General features: G+C 35.0%; 2 protein-coding genes across 2 annotated transcripts in view; both read left to right on the forward strand.

Annotated features, from left to right (window-relative positions):
• LOC114328361 (titin) overlaps positions 1-18,224 on the forward strand; it is a 609,684-nt gene that overhangs the window by 17,835 nt on the left and 573,625 nt on the right. The window lies entirely within an intron of this gene.
• On the forward strand, positions 1,467-3,570 carry LOC126886238 (piggyBac transposable element-derived protein 4-like). Its single transcript, XM_050653103.1, has 2 exons — positions 1,467-1,929; positions 1,982-3,570. The coding sequence occupies exons 1-2, from the start codon at positions 1,776-1,778 to the stop codon at positions 3,568-3,570; spliced, it is 1,743 nt and encodes a 580-aa protein (XP_050509060.1). The 5' UTR covers positions 1,467-1,775.

Here is an 18,224-nt window from a genome sequence, read left to right on the forward strand (position 1 = left end):
GCTGAATGTGCTATGAGGTCACTCGGTTAAACAAAATTTGCCTAAACAGCGCGTATAATATTATTTAAGATACGCTAAAAGGCCTAAAATACCGAAATATTATTTAATAACGATATTATACACTTCTGCAAAAAATTTACGTACCACCTTATAAACGGGTCATTGTTAATGTTTCGAATTTTCTAAACCTGTTGTCCGATTTAAGTGATTTTTTTAATATGTTGTCTTATTTTTACAAATATCGCTGTAATAATATTGTTGCTAGACAAATCAATTATTGTCATTGTACACCGGGTGTAGGTACCAATCAAAATGTTGTCTTATTTTTATAAATATCGCTGTAATATTGTTGCTAGACACATCAATTATTGTCATTGTACACCGGGTGTAGGTACCAATCAAAATGTTGTCTTATTTTTATAAATATCGCTGTAATATTGTTGCTAGACACATCAATTATTGTCATTGTACACCGGGTGTAGGTACCAACTAAACTGTGTTTTTTTCTCAGAGCCTAGCATCACTCTGTGGAATATTCTAGCATTTATAAAATACTGAAATTAAAACGATAGCCTCATATTTTCTTAAAATTATGTTTTTCTATTCATTCGCTTATATTGGATAATAAAATACATAAGTTTCTAATAAACTTTAGTTAGTTAAGGCGCATTTAAATCAAAGCGAACACGAACGAACGAACGAATTCGTTCGTTAACTTTATTGTATTTGTACAGCGAATCGAGCACGACCGAAAGAATTCATTCGCATTCGCACATGTTCCAACCGATGTCGGTAAGTGAGCGAATCATCAAAGGAAATCGTTGTTCAATGTGGACAGTGGATAGACGGTAGCGAACGAATTCGTTTAGAAGTACTGATTTAATTTATTTACAAACATTAGTTTGAGAGGGTTGTTTATTGTGTAGTTGTGAAAACATAATTTTGCAATATGGAATATGCCTATGAAACCCAAAATCGAAGCTATATAAAATAATAAACAGAAAAACTGATGCTTGTTTTAACATTTCTATAGGAATGGGTTGTGATGTCTCTGAACTAAAAAAATGAATTAGCTTCTGGCATCATTTAGACGAGAAAGACAAAAAGAGGGTTCGAAGTGGTTTGCTTTTAAAAGCCTAATGTTTTTATTGGATAAATTTCAACCCAAAAACACTAATGAGGTAACCAAATCAAATTAATTGCTAAAATTAATTAAAAGCAAATTTATTTTGATACACCAATTTCACAATTTATTATTTGAACATAATATAGTCATAATATCAAGAGCAAGTAACTTTTTCGAGGGAGAATTTTAAGAAAGCTGGTTCTTTATTACATATGATATTTTCTAAGCTCCCTCAGACAGCGTATAATACCTGCTAACCTGCTATTTTTGTAAGCTATTATTGTATTAAAATTTACCCAGCAAGAAACACGAAAATAAACTTACCCTTTCGCTGCGTAAAGCGCACATGCGCGCCCTCCTATTTCTTTGTAAAATGCGTATGGCGCACATGAGCGGCCTATGTATATGGTGATTTCCATATACATTTAAAATTGACTCAGTTTCAGGAGATCAAGGAAACTTTGTCCGCATTTTATTAAAGGTCACTTCTATTCATAGGTGGCGTCGCGGCTCGGTGAATCATGTGGTTAGGTTTGCAGAGCTATTCATAGGTGGCGTCGCAGATCAGTTACTCACATAGTTAGGTTTTCAAAGGTGTTGTCGTTTCAAACGGTTTAGTGTGATTATAAGTTTAATTATTTGTATAATAATGGCTGATTTAAATAAAGCTGGACCTTCAGGCGTAAAAAGACGTAAGACCGTGAAAGTGAGAAATGAAAAAAATCTGAGTGTTGAGGAATTGATGCAGTTTTTATATAATTCAGACTCAGATGAAGATTATGAAGACTCTGATGTAGATAACTGTAAGTAAATAAATGTAATAATAAACTTGTGGTCTGAAATTAATATTTTTAGTTGAAATTGAAAATGTTTCGGAAGACTCTTCTGGAAGTGATACTGAGGATGATGTACTACAGAACGAGTTAAATAATACCGTTGCAGATAATCCTGACGTACAGATTACAGACAATGAATGGACCGAAACAACTAGCGGTATGAAACAAATTCCATTTACAAAAAGAAGTGGATTGTTAGTCGATAGTCCTGGTGATAGTGCGTACGATTGGTTTAGGCTGTTGTTTGACGATGAACTTTTAAATATGATTGTCTTACAAACTAACAGTTATGCAGTTGAAGTTCTTTCTACCAGCAAAGGATGTGACCGTTCAAGGATTTCCCTATGGAAGGAATTAACAATATCGGAATTGCTAATATTTATTGGATTAACCTTCCATACAGGAACAATCCAATTGCCTAGCATACAAGACTACTGGAAGAAAAATAGATTATTTTCGACTTGTTTTTCTTCATACATGAGTAGAGACCGCTATTTGCTTATAATGCGATGCCTTCATTTTGCCGAAAATGTAAAAGAAAATGAACCAGTTCCAGTAGATCGACTATATAAGGTAAGACCCTTGCTAGATCATTTTAATAACAAAATGAAGACGGTATACTATCCAGGAAAGTATTTATCTCTAGACGAATCTATGATCTTGTGGAAAGGAAAACTGGTATTCAAGCAATATCTCCCTAAGAAACGACATAAGTATGGAGTAAAGCTTTATATGCTGACAGAAGCCGATTCAACAATTTTGGATATCCATATATATGCTGGTGCAGGTGATGCAACTGCTGGTAAGTCTCATACAGAAAGAGTGGTGCTACACCTAATGCGTAATTTTTTCGACCATGGACATTCGCTTCATATGGACAACTATTACAATAGTTATAACTTGGCCAAATTACTACTGGATAAAAATAGTTTTTGTACAGGCACTCTGAGAAAAGATAGGAAAGGCTGTCCAAAAAACGTCGTAGACGCAAAGTTAAAAAAAGGCCAGACCAAAAGTATGTACCTCAACAACGTAATGGTTGGAAAATGGCGAGACAAAAGAGATATCATTTACATTTCAACTGAATATAAAAATGAGATGGTAACCGTAAGAAATAGACGAGGGGATGAGAAAATTAAACCACTGCCAATCATTCAATATAATAAATATATGGGCGGAGTAGATCTTCAAGACCAAATGTCTTCTTATTATCCGCCGACACGCAAAACTTTACGTTGGTACAAAAAAATTGGCATACATCTGTTTCAGCTATATTTGCAAAATGCTCATAGATTGTATAATAAGTACCACGGAAATAACAAAATGTCATATTATAAGTTTCGATTGTCAATACTTGAAAAGTTATTACCAGAAAAATGTCAAGGAACAGCAGTTGTGACGGCAGAAGTAGCAGTTACTTCGGGTGTAAACCACACACCTTCAAAAATTGAGTTACATAATGAACGTGGTAAAACTCTTAGAAAAAAATGTCGGACATGCAATAAAAATAAGATACGTAAGGATACTATTTATCATTGTCAAGAATGTCCCGATAAACCTGGCCTCTGCTTAGGCAAATGTTTCAGAGAATATCATGTATCAATATAGAAAGACATTAGGAAAAAATTAATATTTTGTATACTTTTATTTTACATTATATGTTATTTATTTTACATCCTGTTTGAATGAATAAAATTTTAGTTTAGATCAAAAAAGTCGATTTAATTTACTAAATACAAAAATTTGTATCAAGCGCACAAGTGCGTCCTCCGCATTTTTAAAATAAATTCCTTGAAAACTGCGTACAGCGCACATGTGCGTCTTGCAAAAATTCAGAAGAAAAATTATAATAATCCGTTTTAACATATGTACAAAAAACAATTGTTGAAAAAATATCGCATTTAGGGCCGGTTGTTCGAACGCTAATCAACAATGATCATTATTAAATATTTAATTACTGTCACCAAAACTGTCAATGTCAACTTTGTTTGGGTCGCTGAAAACATAATTAATTACAATTATGAGATTTATTATTAATTATGTTAATAATTATTGTTATATTAATTGATTATAGTCTCAGAATTGTAATTAATTATGTTTTAACAATTGACATTGACAGTAATTAATTATTTGATAATGATCATTGTTGATTAGCGTTCGAACAACCGGCCCTTAGTGTTAAAAAACTACTGCCGCACTGGTCAGCGATATGTATTTATTTGACGCACCGAAAGGGTTAAACACAATGTGTGACTGGCACTGGCCCATCAGCCCATCTTAAAAACATCTGCGGGCAATATGCACTCCGGATCATCAACGAATGCGAATGTTCGCTTCAATGTAAATGGCCCTACTTTGTAGCGAACGAATGACCAAGTGAACACCTACGAATTCGTTCCTTCGTTCGTTCGTTCGTGTTCGCTTTGATTTAAATGCGCCTTTAGAACATAGGCACGGATCACTTAGATCGTGGGTTCAAACCCCACCCGGTGTCAATTGTCTAGATCAGCAATTCTCAATATTTTTTAATTCATGTACCACAAAATACTTTTTATTATTTTTGTTACCACCTAACTGAAATAGCTAGGTAATCTAATTACCTATAATAATTGTGGCTGATTTTGGCTGTTTTTGCGTTTTGTGTACCACAGCAAATAACGATATGTACCACAGTACCACCAGTGGTACATGCACCACAGATTGAAAACCGCTGGTGTAGATATTTATTAATTTGGCTGGTCTTTACTATGGCTATGATATTCCACATTAAAATGTACCTCTCTGTTACGTTGTTCAAAGATATGCAATAGGCTAATAGGCAACCGCGAGACTTGCAAGACTCTTGCTGCAAGACCAAGACCGGAAGCGCAATACCAAGACCAAGACTAGGTGTACTGGCGCAAGACCAAGACTGTCTAAGTCTAGTCTTGGTCTTGCATTTGGGCAACACTAATCCTTATAATACTTGGCATAAAGTGTAGGTACTGTACACCCTAGGAAATTATGATAAACAAACGTTTCTACCTACTACCAGAGGCGTACAATAGGGGATAGTGAATGGTTGATCCTTCCCAAATTCTACGCCACTGGCGGAATTGCTATTTTTGCACAATCTTTGGATTATCCAATACTTTCTATGTAAATGATGTACACTTCATTAGTAACGATAAAGTCATTATTTTTCGAGATATTTGAAGTTGAAAATGAAACGGCACAGCAATTTTGTGCTTTTTTATTGTGTCCCTTCATTTTTAACTTCAAATATCTCGAATACTAATGACTTTATCGTTACGAATGAAGAGTCCATCATTTACGTAGAAAGTATTGGAGAATCGAAAAATTGAGCTAAAATTTCCCCTGTCGTACGCCTCTGGTAGTAGTCAGAAACGTTTATTTAACATAATGTAGTAGTGTTTACACTACCTACAAATAGTTAATATTTAACCCAAATCACTTAAATAAAATGTGGCTCCTTATTGAGTTGCAGAATGTTTGATTTAAAAATTTAAAAATGACCTATTTGTACCCAGTACATACTTTAAAAGTATTTGACATATCCTTATCATACTTGCCAATAACTGTAGGAACTGTTAAATTATGTTAAATAAACGTTTATCGCGACTACCAGAGGCGTACGACAAGAGGAAGTGAACGGTTGACCCTTCCCAAATTCTACGCCACTAATGGAATTGCTATTTTAGCATAATTTTTAGATTCTCCAATACTTTACAATAATATACTGTTCATTCGTAACGATAGCATCCTTAATTTTGGAGATATTTGAAGTTAAAAATGAACGGGAACAACATATTAAATCAAAATAGCTATGCCGTTTCATTTTCAACTTCAAATATCTCAGAAACTAATGGCTTTATCGTTACGAATGAAGAGTATATTATTTACATAGAATGTATTGGAAAATCCAAAAATTGCACTAAAATAGCAATTCCGCCAGTGGCGTAGAATTTGGAAAGGGTCAACCTTTCACTTTCCCCCGTCGTACGCCTCTGGTAGTAGCCAGAAAAGTTGTTTAACATAATTTAGTAGAGTATAAACTGCCTACACTTGGTGCCAAGTATGACAAGGATATGTCAAATGGTTTTAAAGTACTGGATACAAATAGTTTTTAAATTTTTAAATAAAACACCCTGTAACTCTTCATATTTTGTGCTAAGGTTTCTCTAGTTATTATATGGACAATTGTTAATGAAACACCCTGTATAGTTTTCATATTTATTTCTATACTAGTGATCTTGTCCATCGCTTTGCGACGGATGATCCAATCAATTGCCATCTAAAGTCACTCCACTCAGTTTTTCTGACTTTCTCCTATTTTATCGTATCTCCCACCAATTTTTTCTGACTCCCTCCAACTTTTTCTGAAATCCTCAAATTTTTTCTGACTATGTACCTACTTCCAATTTTTTCTGATTTCCTCCAATTTTTTCTGACCCCCTCCAACTTTTTCTGACATCCTCCAATTTTTCTGACCCCCTCCAACTTATTCTGACATCCTCCAATTTTTTCTGACTATGTACTTCCAAATTTTTTCTGATTTCCTCAAATTTTTTATGGCTCCCTCCAGTTTTTTCTGACTCTCCATTTTTTCTGATCCTCTCTAATTTTACTGACTCCCTCTAAAGGACATCGCACACATCTTATGGAAAATATAATGTCACTCAAATTCAATAAAATTTATACGAATAGATTCGTTTTAAATTAACGGTCAAATCTTATCATTGCGCCAACTCTATATTTTCAATAATAAGAGCAGAAATTGATATAAATAAATCTGAAATCAAATGGATACGTACATAAGTTAGAGAGAGAAAAAATATTTTAAAACACCCAAATTGTCGGTACTCCATAAATCAGAGGATTAGTTTCACTAATTCGCTTAGGCCCAGCGGGGGGTTTAAGCTCTTTTGAATAGCACCCAGAGCAATAATGATGGTAACTGACACTTTTACTGACTCAAAAAATGTGATTTCGATAAACTTTAATAGCAATTTGCGCCGTAATTATTCATAATTAAGAGTTGGCGCAATGATAAGATTTGGCCGTTAATTTAAAACTAATCTATTCGTATAAATTTTATTGAATTTGAGTGACATTATATTTTCCATAAGATGTGTGCGATGTCCTTTTCCTGACTTCCTGTAATTTTTTATGACTCTCTATTTTAGCATGCATAGATTTGACGATGACATAGTACTGATAAGCAACAATACAGAGGAACTGATCTGCATGCTGAAAGAGCTTAAACGAGAATCTGAGAAAATCGGTTTAAAAATGATGTTCCGTCTCCTTATAGTTTAGTTAATTTTAGTTTTTTTCGATTTTATTTTACGATGTGAATTCATATCAGACCATTCTTAAAGTTTGGGTAAATTATTTTCCAGAAATCTCTTAAAAGATTAAAATACATTCATTCTTACCTATATTTCTGGGTAACATTTGTCATTTGTATCATAATCCTCTTTAGAAAGTAGGTATTTGGAAAGTTAGGCGACTCAAGCGGTTATTGTCCCCTTCTGAGAAGGACAGTGACGAACGGTTTTGTAATTACGTTTTTTCCAAAGTGAAATTGTGTAGGACAGATATAGACATTTTTGTTTTCCCCACCACTAAGGATTTTTGGTCGAGAGTCGTTTTGTAATTTTAGTAGTATTCAGTAGCGAGCGAAAATTAGATCTGTAAACACGTATAGCAATCAAAAAAGAGTTCTATCGAAAAGTGTCGTCGTATATTATTTTAAATTGCTAAAGTAATATTTTATAGCAACGTACACTCACGGTAAACTAATAGTGGGTCAAACAAATGAATTGAAATAAAACAAAAGTGAAGACAGATCAAAATATCACAAGCGACTTATATGGAAGTGAAATCGAAAGTGTCGAAAAGTATATAATATACCTAGGTCACACGATCAAACTAGGCAAACAGAATCAAACGGCAGAGATAACTAGAAGAATCCGAATGACTTGGACAGCCGTACGAAGACTCAGTGATGTGTTGACAAACAAAAAGATACCAATAAATCTAAAGAAAAGGGTATTCAACAGTTGTATTCTACCAGTTATGACTTATGGAATGGAGACCGTGACGCTTACAGAGTTGTCCGCCAATAGATTAAAAACAACACAGAGGGCAATCGAACGAGCTATGTTGGAAGTATCTCAACTTATACGTATAGTATCTCAATAGCTCTGAGAGAACATATTATATGAAACGAGGACGTGCGAAGCAGAACGAAGGTGAAAGATGTAATTGGAAGAATTGCGCAAATAAAATGGAACTGGGTAGGACACGTGGCACGGCAAAACAACGACAGGTGGACGAGAAACATTGTACAGCTGGTTCCTAAAAGAACTGATACAACTCTTAGTAAGATTTGATCATTTTGAGCAGTGTATTTGATTGGTCTGACATTATATTATATTTATTATGACAGACAAATAATAAAATAAACAAACAACAAACAATTGATTACATATTTGTGTTAATTCATAAATGGTAATAATTATTAACGTATAAATTTTGACATTATTTTGAATTCCTGCATTTTATAAAGAGTATATAAATGATAGTTTTTACATAAAATAGGGTTGTTGTCCAGATTTAGCCATACGGCTCACACTCCCTCTAAGGGGAAAATTGACTCATCCCAGATACCTACGGTATCAAAAGGATTGAGCTCTGGTGGGACTCTTTCCGTGTTATCGAGCCCTAGGTGACTTGGTATGAAGGTGTATCTCCCAAAAATTTTCGTACACATCTGGCCGTTGCGAGTAGTACTGCTTTCTGCATGGTCTTATAAAGATGTTCATTAAGACCCAGCTTTTTTATGCTTTCGAGGAGGGTCTTCGGAATGACTCCAGTAGTAGACATAATAATCGGTATCGTCTGGGTACTTGGCATTCTCCATTGTCTCCGTATTTGAATTTCCAGATCTCTGTACTTGGCGATCTTTTCAGTAAATTTAGTACGTAGATTATTGTTGTTAGGAATCGCCACATCAATGAGGGTTGTTTGTCTCGTTAATTTATTGACTAATACGAGATCTGGTCTATTATGCGCCACTGTTTGGTCTGTGAGCACAGTGCGGTCCCAGTATAGCTTGTAGTTGCCATCCTCAAGCATACTCTCAGGGACGTATTGATAATATGGGAGATGGTCGGTTTGGAGAAGTCCCAGCTTGATAGCTATCTCCTGATGAAGGATTTTTCCCACTGCGTCATGCCGTTCCTTGTACTCAGTTGCAGCAAATGCCTGGCAGCCCCCTGTAAGATGTTGGATGGTTTCTTGGGCTTGACATCCATATCGGCATCTGTCGTTTTGAACTTAAGGGTCTTTGATGATATATTTCAGGTAATTTCTGGTTGGTATAACCTGATCCTGAATGGCCAGTAATGAACCCTCCGTTTCAGGGAATATCTTTCCTGATGTCAACCAGTAGTTCGACGCTATATTGTCGACATAATCTTGGCTGACCTCATTGGGATGTCGCCCGTGCAGAGGTTTACCCATCCAGGCGCGCACTTTTTCGTCCTTATTAAGGTGGTTTATGCGCAGTTCTGCTTCCCTCAGTTTTATCGGTGTTGTGTCATCTACAGCGCAGATAGCGCGATGTAGAGTAGATGTTTCAGCCTGAATCTGAAAATAAGATCTTAAATTAGCAATTTGTTTGTCTAATTGCTCACCTACATCCATAAGTCCTCTTCCTCCTAAATTCCGTGGTAATGTCGTTCTTTCTACTGCACTTTTTGGATGGTGTTTTTGTGCCTTTGTGAGGTGCGTTCTTACTTTTCGCTGAAGATTTTCTATGTCCGTTTTTGTCCACTTAACAATACCAAATGAGTAGCTAAGCGCGGAACATGCGTAGGTGTTTAGTGCCTTAAACAAATTTCTACTATTAAGGTGTGAGCGAAGCAGCTTCTTTTACCCTTCGTATAAACTCAGTAGTTATCTCTGTTTTCATTTGTTTATGGTCAATTCTCCGCGCTTGCTTTACTCCAAGATATTTATACATATCGTTTTCACCCATGGCCACGATGTTCTGGCCATTTTGCATATCGAATCCTCCGGGCTGTACTTTTCCTCTGACTATATTTAAAATACGGCACTTGTCTAGTCCGAAGTGCATGCTAATATTATTAGAAAAAGTTTCTACAGTTTTTAGCATCTCATCGAGTTGGTATCGAGTGGAAGCCATTAATTTCAAATCATCCATATACAATAAATTATTAAGCTTCGCCACCACATTGTTGTTATTTTTGATGCTAAAACCTGCGTCTGTGGAGTTCAATAGCTGAGATAGTGGGTTCATAGCTAGACAGAACCACAGTGGACTCAACGAATCTCCTTGAAACAGGCCCCGGCTGATTGCGATATTTTCAGTTTCGATGATATTTCACCAGGTATTGTTGGGTTGTTGTTATTATTTTTATTATTATTAAGGAATAAAACAAACGACTTAACTCAACAATATATATTTTGTATAATCATATAATATTTTGTAATATCTCCATCAGCATTGATAACAGCTTGTAGTCTTCGGTTCATCTGCCTGAAAGGAACTATGAAATTGTCTTCTTCAAAGAGCTCTTCCCAAACCTGTCGTATACCGTGCCACAGCTCTTCAGAATTTTGAGGTAAAAAATTACGCCGATACAACCGTTTTGTAATAGCCCCCCACACATTCTCTATTGGGTTTAAATGTGGACTGTAGCTGGGCCATGGTAAGGTTTCGATGTTGTTATTCTAGAGCCACTGGTTTATTATATTTGCAGTGTGAACAGGACAATTATTTTGTTGGAGGATAAAATTATTTTCTGGATACAACTGTTCTACACTGGGAAAAATGATGTTTCCTAGAATATTCAGATAAGTCTACCCAACAAACCTGCCATCAATACGCCATACCATTCCCATTCCTCTAGATGAAATCCATCCCCATACATTGGCGCTAAAATGACCAGCTGCTCGATATCTATCAACATATAGAGGTTTAAATCTATTATTATCTGGTCTATACACCCCAATTTTGCCGTTTTTAGAAGATTGAAAAATTTTCTCATCTGTAAATATTACCCCGTCTCAAAAATCTTTATTTTGTAGCTAATGGTTTAAAGCAAATATGTCCTGATTGCTTCTGTTGTGGTGTAAGAGTTTGTTTTTTTTTTGCTGGAGTTCGGTATCTAAGATGCAATGCTTTAATTCTGTCTTTCTTCCCGGAATCTGTGACATAATTCTTGCAGTTTTCGTATCTTCAAAAGGATTCTCTTCTAATCTCTTCAAAAGTGTACGATCTTCATGAGCGGTAGATATTTTTGGTCTTCCAGAACCTTGCTTTCTTTCGAGAATTTCTTGTTCTCCATCTTTTATATTAAAAACTGTTGTTCTGCTTACGTTAAAATGGTTCGCTACGGCAGATAGTGACTAAACATCTTCTAATTTCGTTACAATTCTTGCTTATAATCATTTGCTATCATGTGGAGCCATTTTTTGAGGTTGAACAGAATAAATTATCTGAGAAATTTTAAGATTTGGCAGTGACAGTGACAGTATGTAAATCTTCTTCTTCTTCTTCTTCAGCCTGTGTTCGTCCACTGCTGTACATAGGCCTCTTCCATTTGCTTCCATCGATTTCTACTCTTGGCAATTCTCATCCACTGCTTGCCCGCGACTTGTTTGATATCATCTGCCCACCTCTTCTGCGGTCTGCCTACCAGTATGTAAATAATAAGTATGTATCCTTCAAAATACACTGCTCAATTTTCTACAAAATACGCTTTAAGAGTCGTATCAGTTTTTTTAGGAACCAGCTGTACATTGGAGACCATGCGAACACAGTCGTAGTAGAGGAAGACCACGAAAACGATGGCTTCTTCTTCAGGTACCATCTCCGCTACGGAGGTTGGCAATCATAGTTATTTTAATTTTTAAGGCAGTAGCTCTAAATAGTTGTTTTGAGCTGCATCCAAACCATTCTCTCATGTTCTTCAGCCATGAAATTCGTCTTCTTCCCATGCTTCTTCTGCCATCTATCTTTCCTTGCATCCAAACCATTCTCTCATGTTCTTCAGCCATTAAATTCGTCTTCTTCCTATGCTTCTTCTGCCATCTATCTTTCCTTGCATTATGAGTCGCAGGATGCCATATTTCTCGCCCCGCATCACATGTCCGAGATACTTTAGCTTTCTTTCTTTAATTGTAAGTTCAACTTCCTTCTCTTTACCTATTCTTCTTAGTATTTTCATTGTTCGTAACTCTATCTACCCAGGAAACCCTCATAATTCATAGGTCCACATTTCAAAGGCGTTAAGTCGTCTCATTGTCTCTACATTTAACGTCCATGATTCCACTCCATAGTATAGTACACTGTATACGTAACATTTTGTTAGGCGTACTTTAAGAGCTAATGTTAAATCTTTGCTACATAGGATCCTTCTCATTTTCATAAAATTCGAACGTGCTTTGTCGATTCTGACTTTGATTTCTGCAGTGTAGTCATTATTTTCTGTTATAGATTTCGTTAGTATTATGGTTTTTTTTACTAATTTTCATAAACTTCGTCTTTTTGATATTGAGAGAGAGTCCGTACTCCCTACTACACCTTACTATTTTGCTCATGAGTCTTTGCAGGTCTTGTAAACTATCGGCTGTTATTACTGTATCATCTGCATACCTGATGTTGTTAACTAAAACTCCATTTACTCTTATGCGGACTGTTTCATCTTCCAGAGTTTCTCTCATTACCTCTTCAGAATAAACGTTAAATAATAGAGGTGATAGTATGCAGTCTTGCCTGATTCCTCTCTTTATTTCCATTTCTTCAGATTTCTTTTTAAATTCTTACTATTACTCGCTGATTGTAATAGAGGGGTGATTAGTTTTAAATCTCTTTCATCTAGGTTTTTAGGTTTTAGAATTTCCATGAGTCGATCATGTTTTACTTTATCAAACGCTTTATTGTAGTCTATAAAACAGACGTAAAGAGGAAGGTTAACATCCAAGCATCTCTGTGTCAGCACGTTGAAGGAGAATATTTACGGAAGTACATTCGCACACATTCACAGGAGTAAACCCATTAGGGTTACTTTCACATTTGGTTGGTTGTCTGCTCTCAAGTGACAAAAAACAAGTTTTATAAACAATATAAATTTTCGGTTTTTTAAGGTTCGTGTTGATCGGGGTTTCTAAACACTGGTTTGGACTTGTGTCCCTTTGTTCTTGGTATTACTCTGCACCTGCGGTATATATTATCAAAAGCCGATACGGCAGTTGACGTAGTAGTTGATGGAGACCACGATGCAACAAGGAAATGAATAAGAAAACAGCGAGGCTTCGCTGCCTATTAAATATACACAAAAGCTTCAAAATTGCGATATGGAGTACGAGACGCATGTATGACCTGCATAAAATTAAGAAATATCGATTCAGATTAAACATAGACAAAATGAGAATCGACAACACGAGATCAACTTTGGAAAATGCATATTTAGTGCAGTCACTGAAGGTGGATATGAGCTATTACCTCCGATTTCGTTGAACCTCCATCGATTTGCATGAAAATTGGTGAGTAGTTGGAGAATATCTCAAAGAACAAAGGTGACATGGTGCCAACTTGCGCTTTTACCCTGGGGGTGGATGCCACCCCTCCTCGGTGGTGAAAATTATTTTATTAAAAATAACCCCACAATTCGATAGGGAAACAAACTATAAGCAAACTTTGTTGTATAAAGTTATTAAAATAAATCAAAACTTTTTGAGTTATTAAAGATCAAAGATTTTAATTTTTCGTGTGAAAGATGCATGTTTTTAACCGATTTTTCATAAATAACTCAAAAACTATAAATTTTTACAAAAAAGTTATTATTATCAAAATTGAGGCTAATAAAAAATCAAACAAACTCCTTACTAGAAAAACCTTTCAATGTTAACTAAAAGTGAGTTTAGGTAATTGACTGCATATTTCTTTCGTCGAGTACCCAAATCTAAGTATTCAAACTTAAATACCGGGAAAATGATGCATTTTATAACATAAACTTATTAAACATTTGTCAAAGTTCATAGAACTAATAATATCTATCAAATAAGCCCTCCATCAAGTTGATAGCATTAAAATTTATGCACCAAAATGTTTCACAATGTATCTTAAAAATTTTTCCAAAAAATGTTATTGTTTTTTTGTAAATAACTCCGTTAATTTTTAAGATATCAGGTTCACCTAAAAACTAATTAAAAACTGATTCCAAGAGATATTAAAAAACGTTAAAATTAGTCTTTCAAACCTCTTACTTTTTTAAAAATAAAGGGTTAAATGGCCCCGGTTACATGGTTCTCGCAGCAAAATTGAAATTTTAAACGTTTCTATCTTGGTTATTTTTTACTCAACGGAAATAGTAAAATGGGCAAAGTATTTGGAACAGAAAAAACTAAAATTTAGTTATATATAATTTTTTACGTATATTGAGTATTTTTGGAGTTATTCTCAAAAGAAAATGAAAAGTACGATAATTTTAAAAATTCTGATTATTTTAAATTATATCTTTTTTTCAAAAATATGCATTCTAAACCGGCCAAAATTGTTGAAATCATTAACTATGTTAACCTAAAAAAAAAATATTGTGAGGATTTCTACAAATTTTAATTTTTGTGGAAATGGCAATGTTTTATTTTTCACTTTTTCCTAAAAATCGAAGGGGTTCTCTTATTTCATCATAACTAATTTTGATGCTATTAACTTCTACTGGAGCTCATTTGATAGATATTCCGAAGTACTTTGACAAGTGCTTAACAAGTATATTCTATAAAATGCATCGTTTTTCCGTTATGTAAGCTTGAATACTTAGATTTGAATACTCGTCGAAAAAATTAACATTCAATTACCCGTAACTCACTTTGAAATAACATTAGTTTAGTTCTTTAAGTGGGTAGTGTATTAAATTTTTTATTATCTTTAATTTTGGTAAAAATAGCCTTTTTCAAAAAGCTTATAGTTTTTGAGTAATACGTGAAAAACAGCTTTAAAACATGCATTTTTTAAGAAAAAATAAATTTTTTGATCTTTAATAACTCAAAAAGTATTGATTTATGTTAATAACTTTATATAACAAATTTTGCTTGGAAGTTGCCCCTCTATCGATTTCTGGTATTATTTTTAATAAAAAATATTTCACCCCCGAGAAGGGGTGGCATCTACCCCCAGGGTGAAAGCGCAAGTTGGCATCATGTCACGTTTGTTACTTAAAGTATCTTCTAACGACTCACCTATTTTCATGAAAATCGATGAATATTCAACGAAATCGGAGGTGAAAACCTTCAGTGACTCCACTAATTATTAACGTTACGTATCCATACGCGGGTGCTCCGTGCTCGGTGTAGCAGCTCCACATAGTGGATACGTTGCTGCTCGCCGCTAGGCGCTCACCCTCTTCGATTCAACCGGTTTGCGGTTTAAGCAGCGTTTAGACGCCGCGATAAATGCGGGCAATTTATTGTGACGATAAATTGTTGCTACGATTTATTAATTATTTTAAAGCTTGCTTAGACGCTGCGATATATTGTCGCGATTGATTATAGTGTCGCGAGTGATTATAAACTGAAATAACTCGATCGTTACAATAAATTCCGATACGGTGGAGCCCAAAATCCCGACAGCCAAAATCCCGACGGCCAAAACACCGACACGCCAGAATCCCGACAGGCCAAAATCCCGACATGCAACAATCCTCGCATAAGTAAAAATTCCGACCACTACATTTTGAATATTTATTGTTTCCTTTTCAAATGCAATACCAAATCATATTATAGAGCAGGGGTGGCCAAACTGTGGCTCGCGAGCCATATCTGGCTGTTTGAAGGATAATTTGCGGCTCTCAATAAATGTACCTGAATTACTTTTAATTTTTGTGTTTCAAAATGTCTTAAATTACTGACAATAAATAATATAAAAGAGAGTGTAACATCAGTACTTAGAAAAGGAGACCCTTATCACCGTTGCTATTAAATTTAGCCTTAGAATATGTAATAAGTAAAATATCTGAGCTGACAAGGGATTTGCAAATCAAAAATCAAAACTATTGTGGACCTTTGCTGATGATCTAGGTGCAGTCGCTCATTCTATAAGAGACGTGAGAAAGGAGTTTTCATGACTCGAGGAAGAAACAGGTAGTCTAGGGCTTCGAATAAATGAAGAGAATACGAAATACATGCTAGTAACCAAAAATCCAAGACCAAGAGTTGGGCAGAACATAGCTATTAATGACCACAACTGCGAAGTAGTAACAGAGTTTAGGAGCGGCAATCACAGATGACAATCAGACAACTACATAAAAAGAGAGGTCTTAGCAAGAATAGCTGCGTAGTATAGAGCATTATAGTTCCTGCCATCATTAAGATCTAAGCTGCTGAAATGACAATTTAAATTTAGACTGTACAGGCCAATTATTCACCCAATTGTTGCATGTGGAAGTGAAACATGGACTTTACATCAGCGGAAAATAAATGCTGCTGATCTTTGAAAGGAAAGTTTTCAGAAAAGTATTTGGCTCTCAAAGAGATTACTTGACAGGAGAATGGAGAAGGCGCCCCCTAAACCTGAATTGGTGACTGTGTATAGTACTGCTGATCTTTGAAAGGAAAGTTCTCAGAAAAATATTTGGCTCTCAAAGAGATGACTTGACAGGAGAATGGAGAAGGCGCCCCCCAAACCTGAATTGGTGACTGTGTATAGTACTGACAACTGACAAAACATCGTCAGACATATAAAAGCTAAGATAAGATGGGCAGGTCATGTGGTAAGATCAGAGGAAGATAGAATGTTAAAAACTGTGATTTTTGAGCGACTGCAGACGATCAGTAGGCCATCCCAGAAAAAGATGGAAGGATGATGAGGAATCGCAGTATTCTGAAATAGAAGGCTGCTTGTAGAATTATTTTTATATTTGAAACAACGAGGTGAACCATTTTATTTCACTCTAAAATTCCTGAAATCCAAACACTGAGAGAAAAATTTAATACCTTTTTTAATTGCGGCTCGGGAAAAATTTCTGATTTTGAAAAATGGCTCGGACTATCAAAGAGCTTGGCCACCCCTGTTATAGAGCATAAATTATTACTTATTACTAATAAGTACGGGTAATAATTATTATGTATTTTAAAAGAAAAAATTATTTAAACACTTCATTTTGTAATATAAAAGCTATACTTACTGAAATGGAAGGTTGTAAGTGACATGATAATATCCTATTATATTGAAAGTAAACTTGACTTCAGGATTTGATTATAGTACATATATTATTGAACTATATATTGACAAAAAAAATAATTTAATTCATATACCCATGTTAGAAATTTTATTTAGAAAATTAGTTCATATTAAATGGTAAATACTCTTGTTTAGTAACAAAAAATAAAAAATAGATGACCATAAACAAAAAACAAGAAATACATGTAAAAAGAAACTTATCAAACCTGTCGGGATTCTGGCCTGTCGGGATTTTGGCCTGTCGGGATTCTGGCGTGTCGGGATTTTGGCCGTCGGGATTGTGGCTGTCGGGATTTTGGCTGTCGGGATTTTTGGGTAGACCCATTCCGATAAATCGCTGCGATGTACCGTTTACACACAACGATAAATTGAAACAACTCTATCGATATCGATAAATTGCTCGGATTTATCGCGGCGTCTAAACGCCACTTTATTTGTAGGGGAATGCATGCTGTATCCATTTGAGCAGTTACACCGAGCACGGAGCACCCACGTATGGATACGTACCTATACATAAGGAATAAAAAATGTAAAATTCGAGAAGCCGACACAGATACGAAGTCTTCATTATACTTTTAATTCGATGTCCGCTGTAATAATATTGCTGCAATTGATGAGCACCCATGGGAAAATTAATTTAATATATATTTATGCACTAGCTGTGGATAAGGAAGAAGAAGAGATAGAAAATTTTTACACTGACTTCGAAAAGACCCTAAGCTCCACAAAATATAGAGACATAACGGTAACACAGGCCAACGATGAAAAAACTTTTATGATAAGATTACCTCTATCTTATGTAATTTAGTGTGCTGAGTACAAAAATAATATTAAAAATGCTGTATCACCTACCATTCTTTCACAATTTAACATTTAAAATTGCATAATTACCTTTGAAACCAAGATGACTACTAAGGAAAAAGAAACTTGTATTGCATTCAAAAAAGTTGTAACCAAGTTTTTAGTTAATGTGAAAGTTTTTTAAGAT

This window comes from Diabrotica virgifera, chromosome 6, assembly GCF_917563875.1.
Source record: "Diabrotica virgifera virgifera chromosome 6, PGI_DIABVI_V3a".
NCBI classification, from domain to species: domain Eukaryota; kingdom Metazoa; phylum Arthropoda; class Insecta; order Coleoptera; family Chrysomelidae; genus Diabrotica; species Diabrotica virgifera.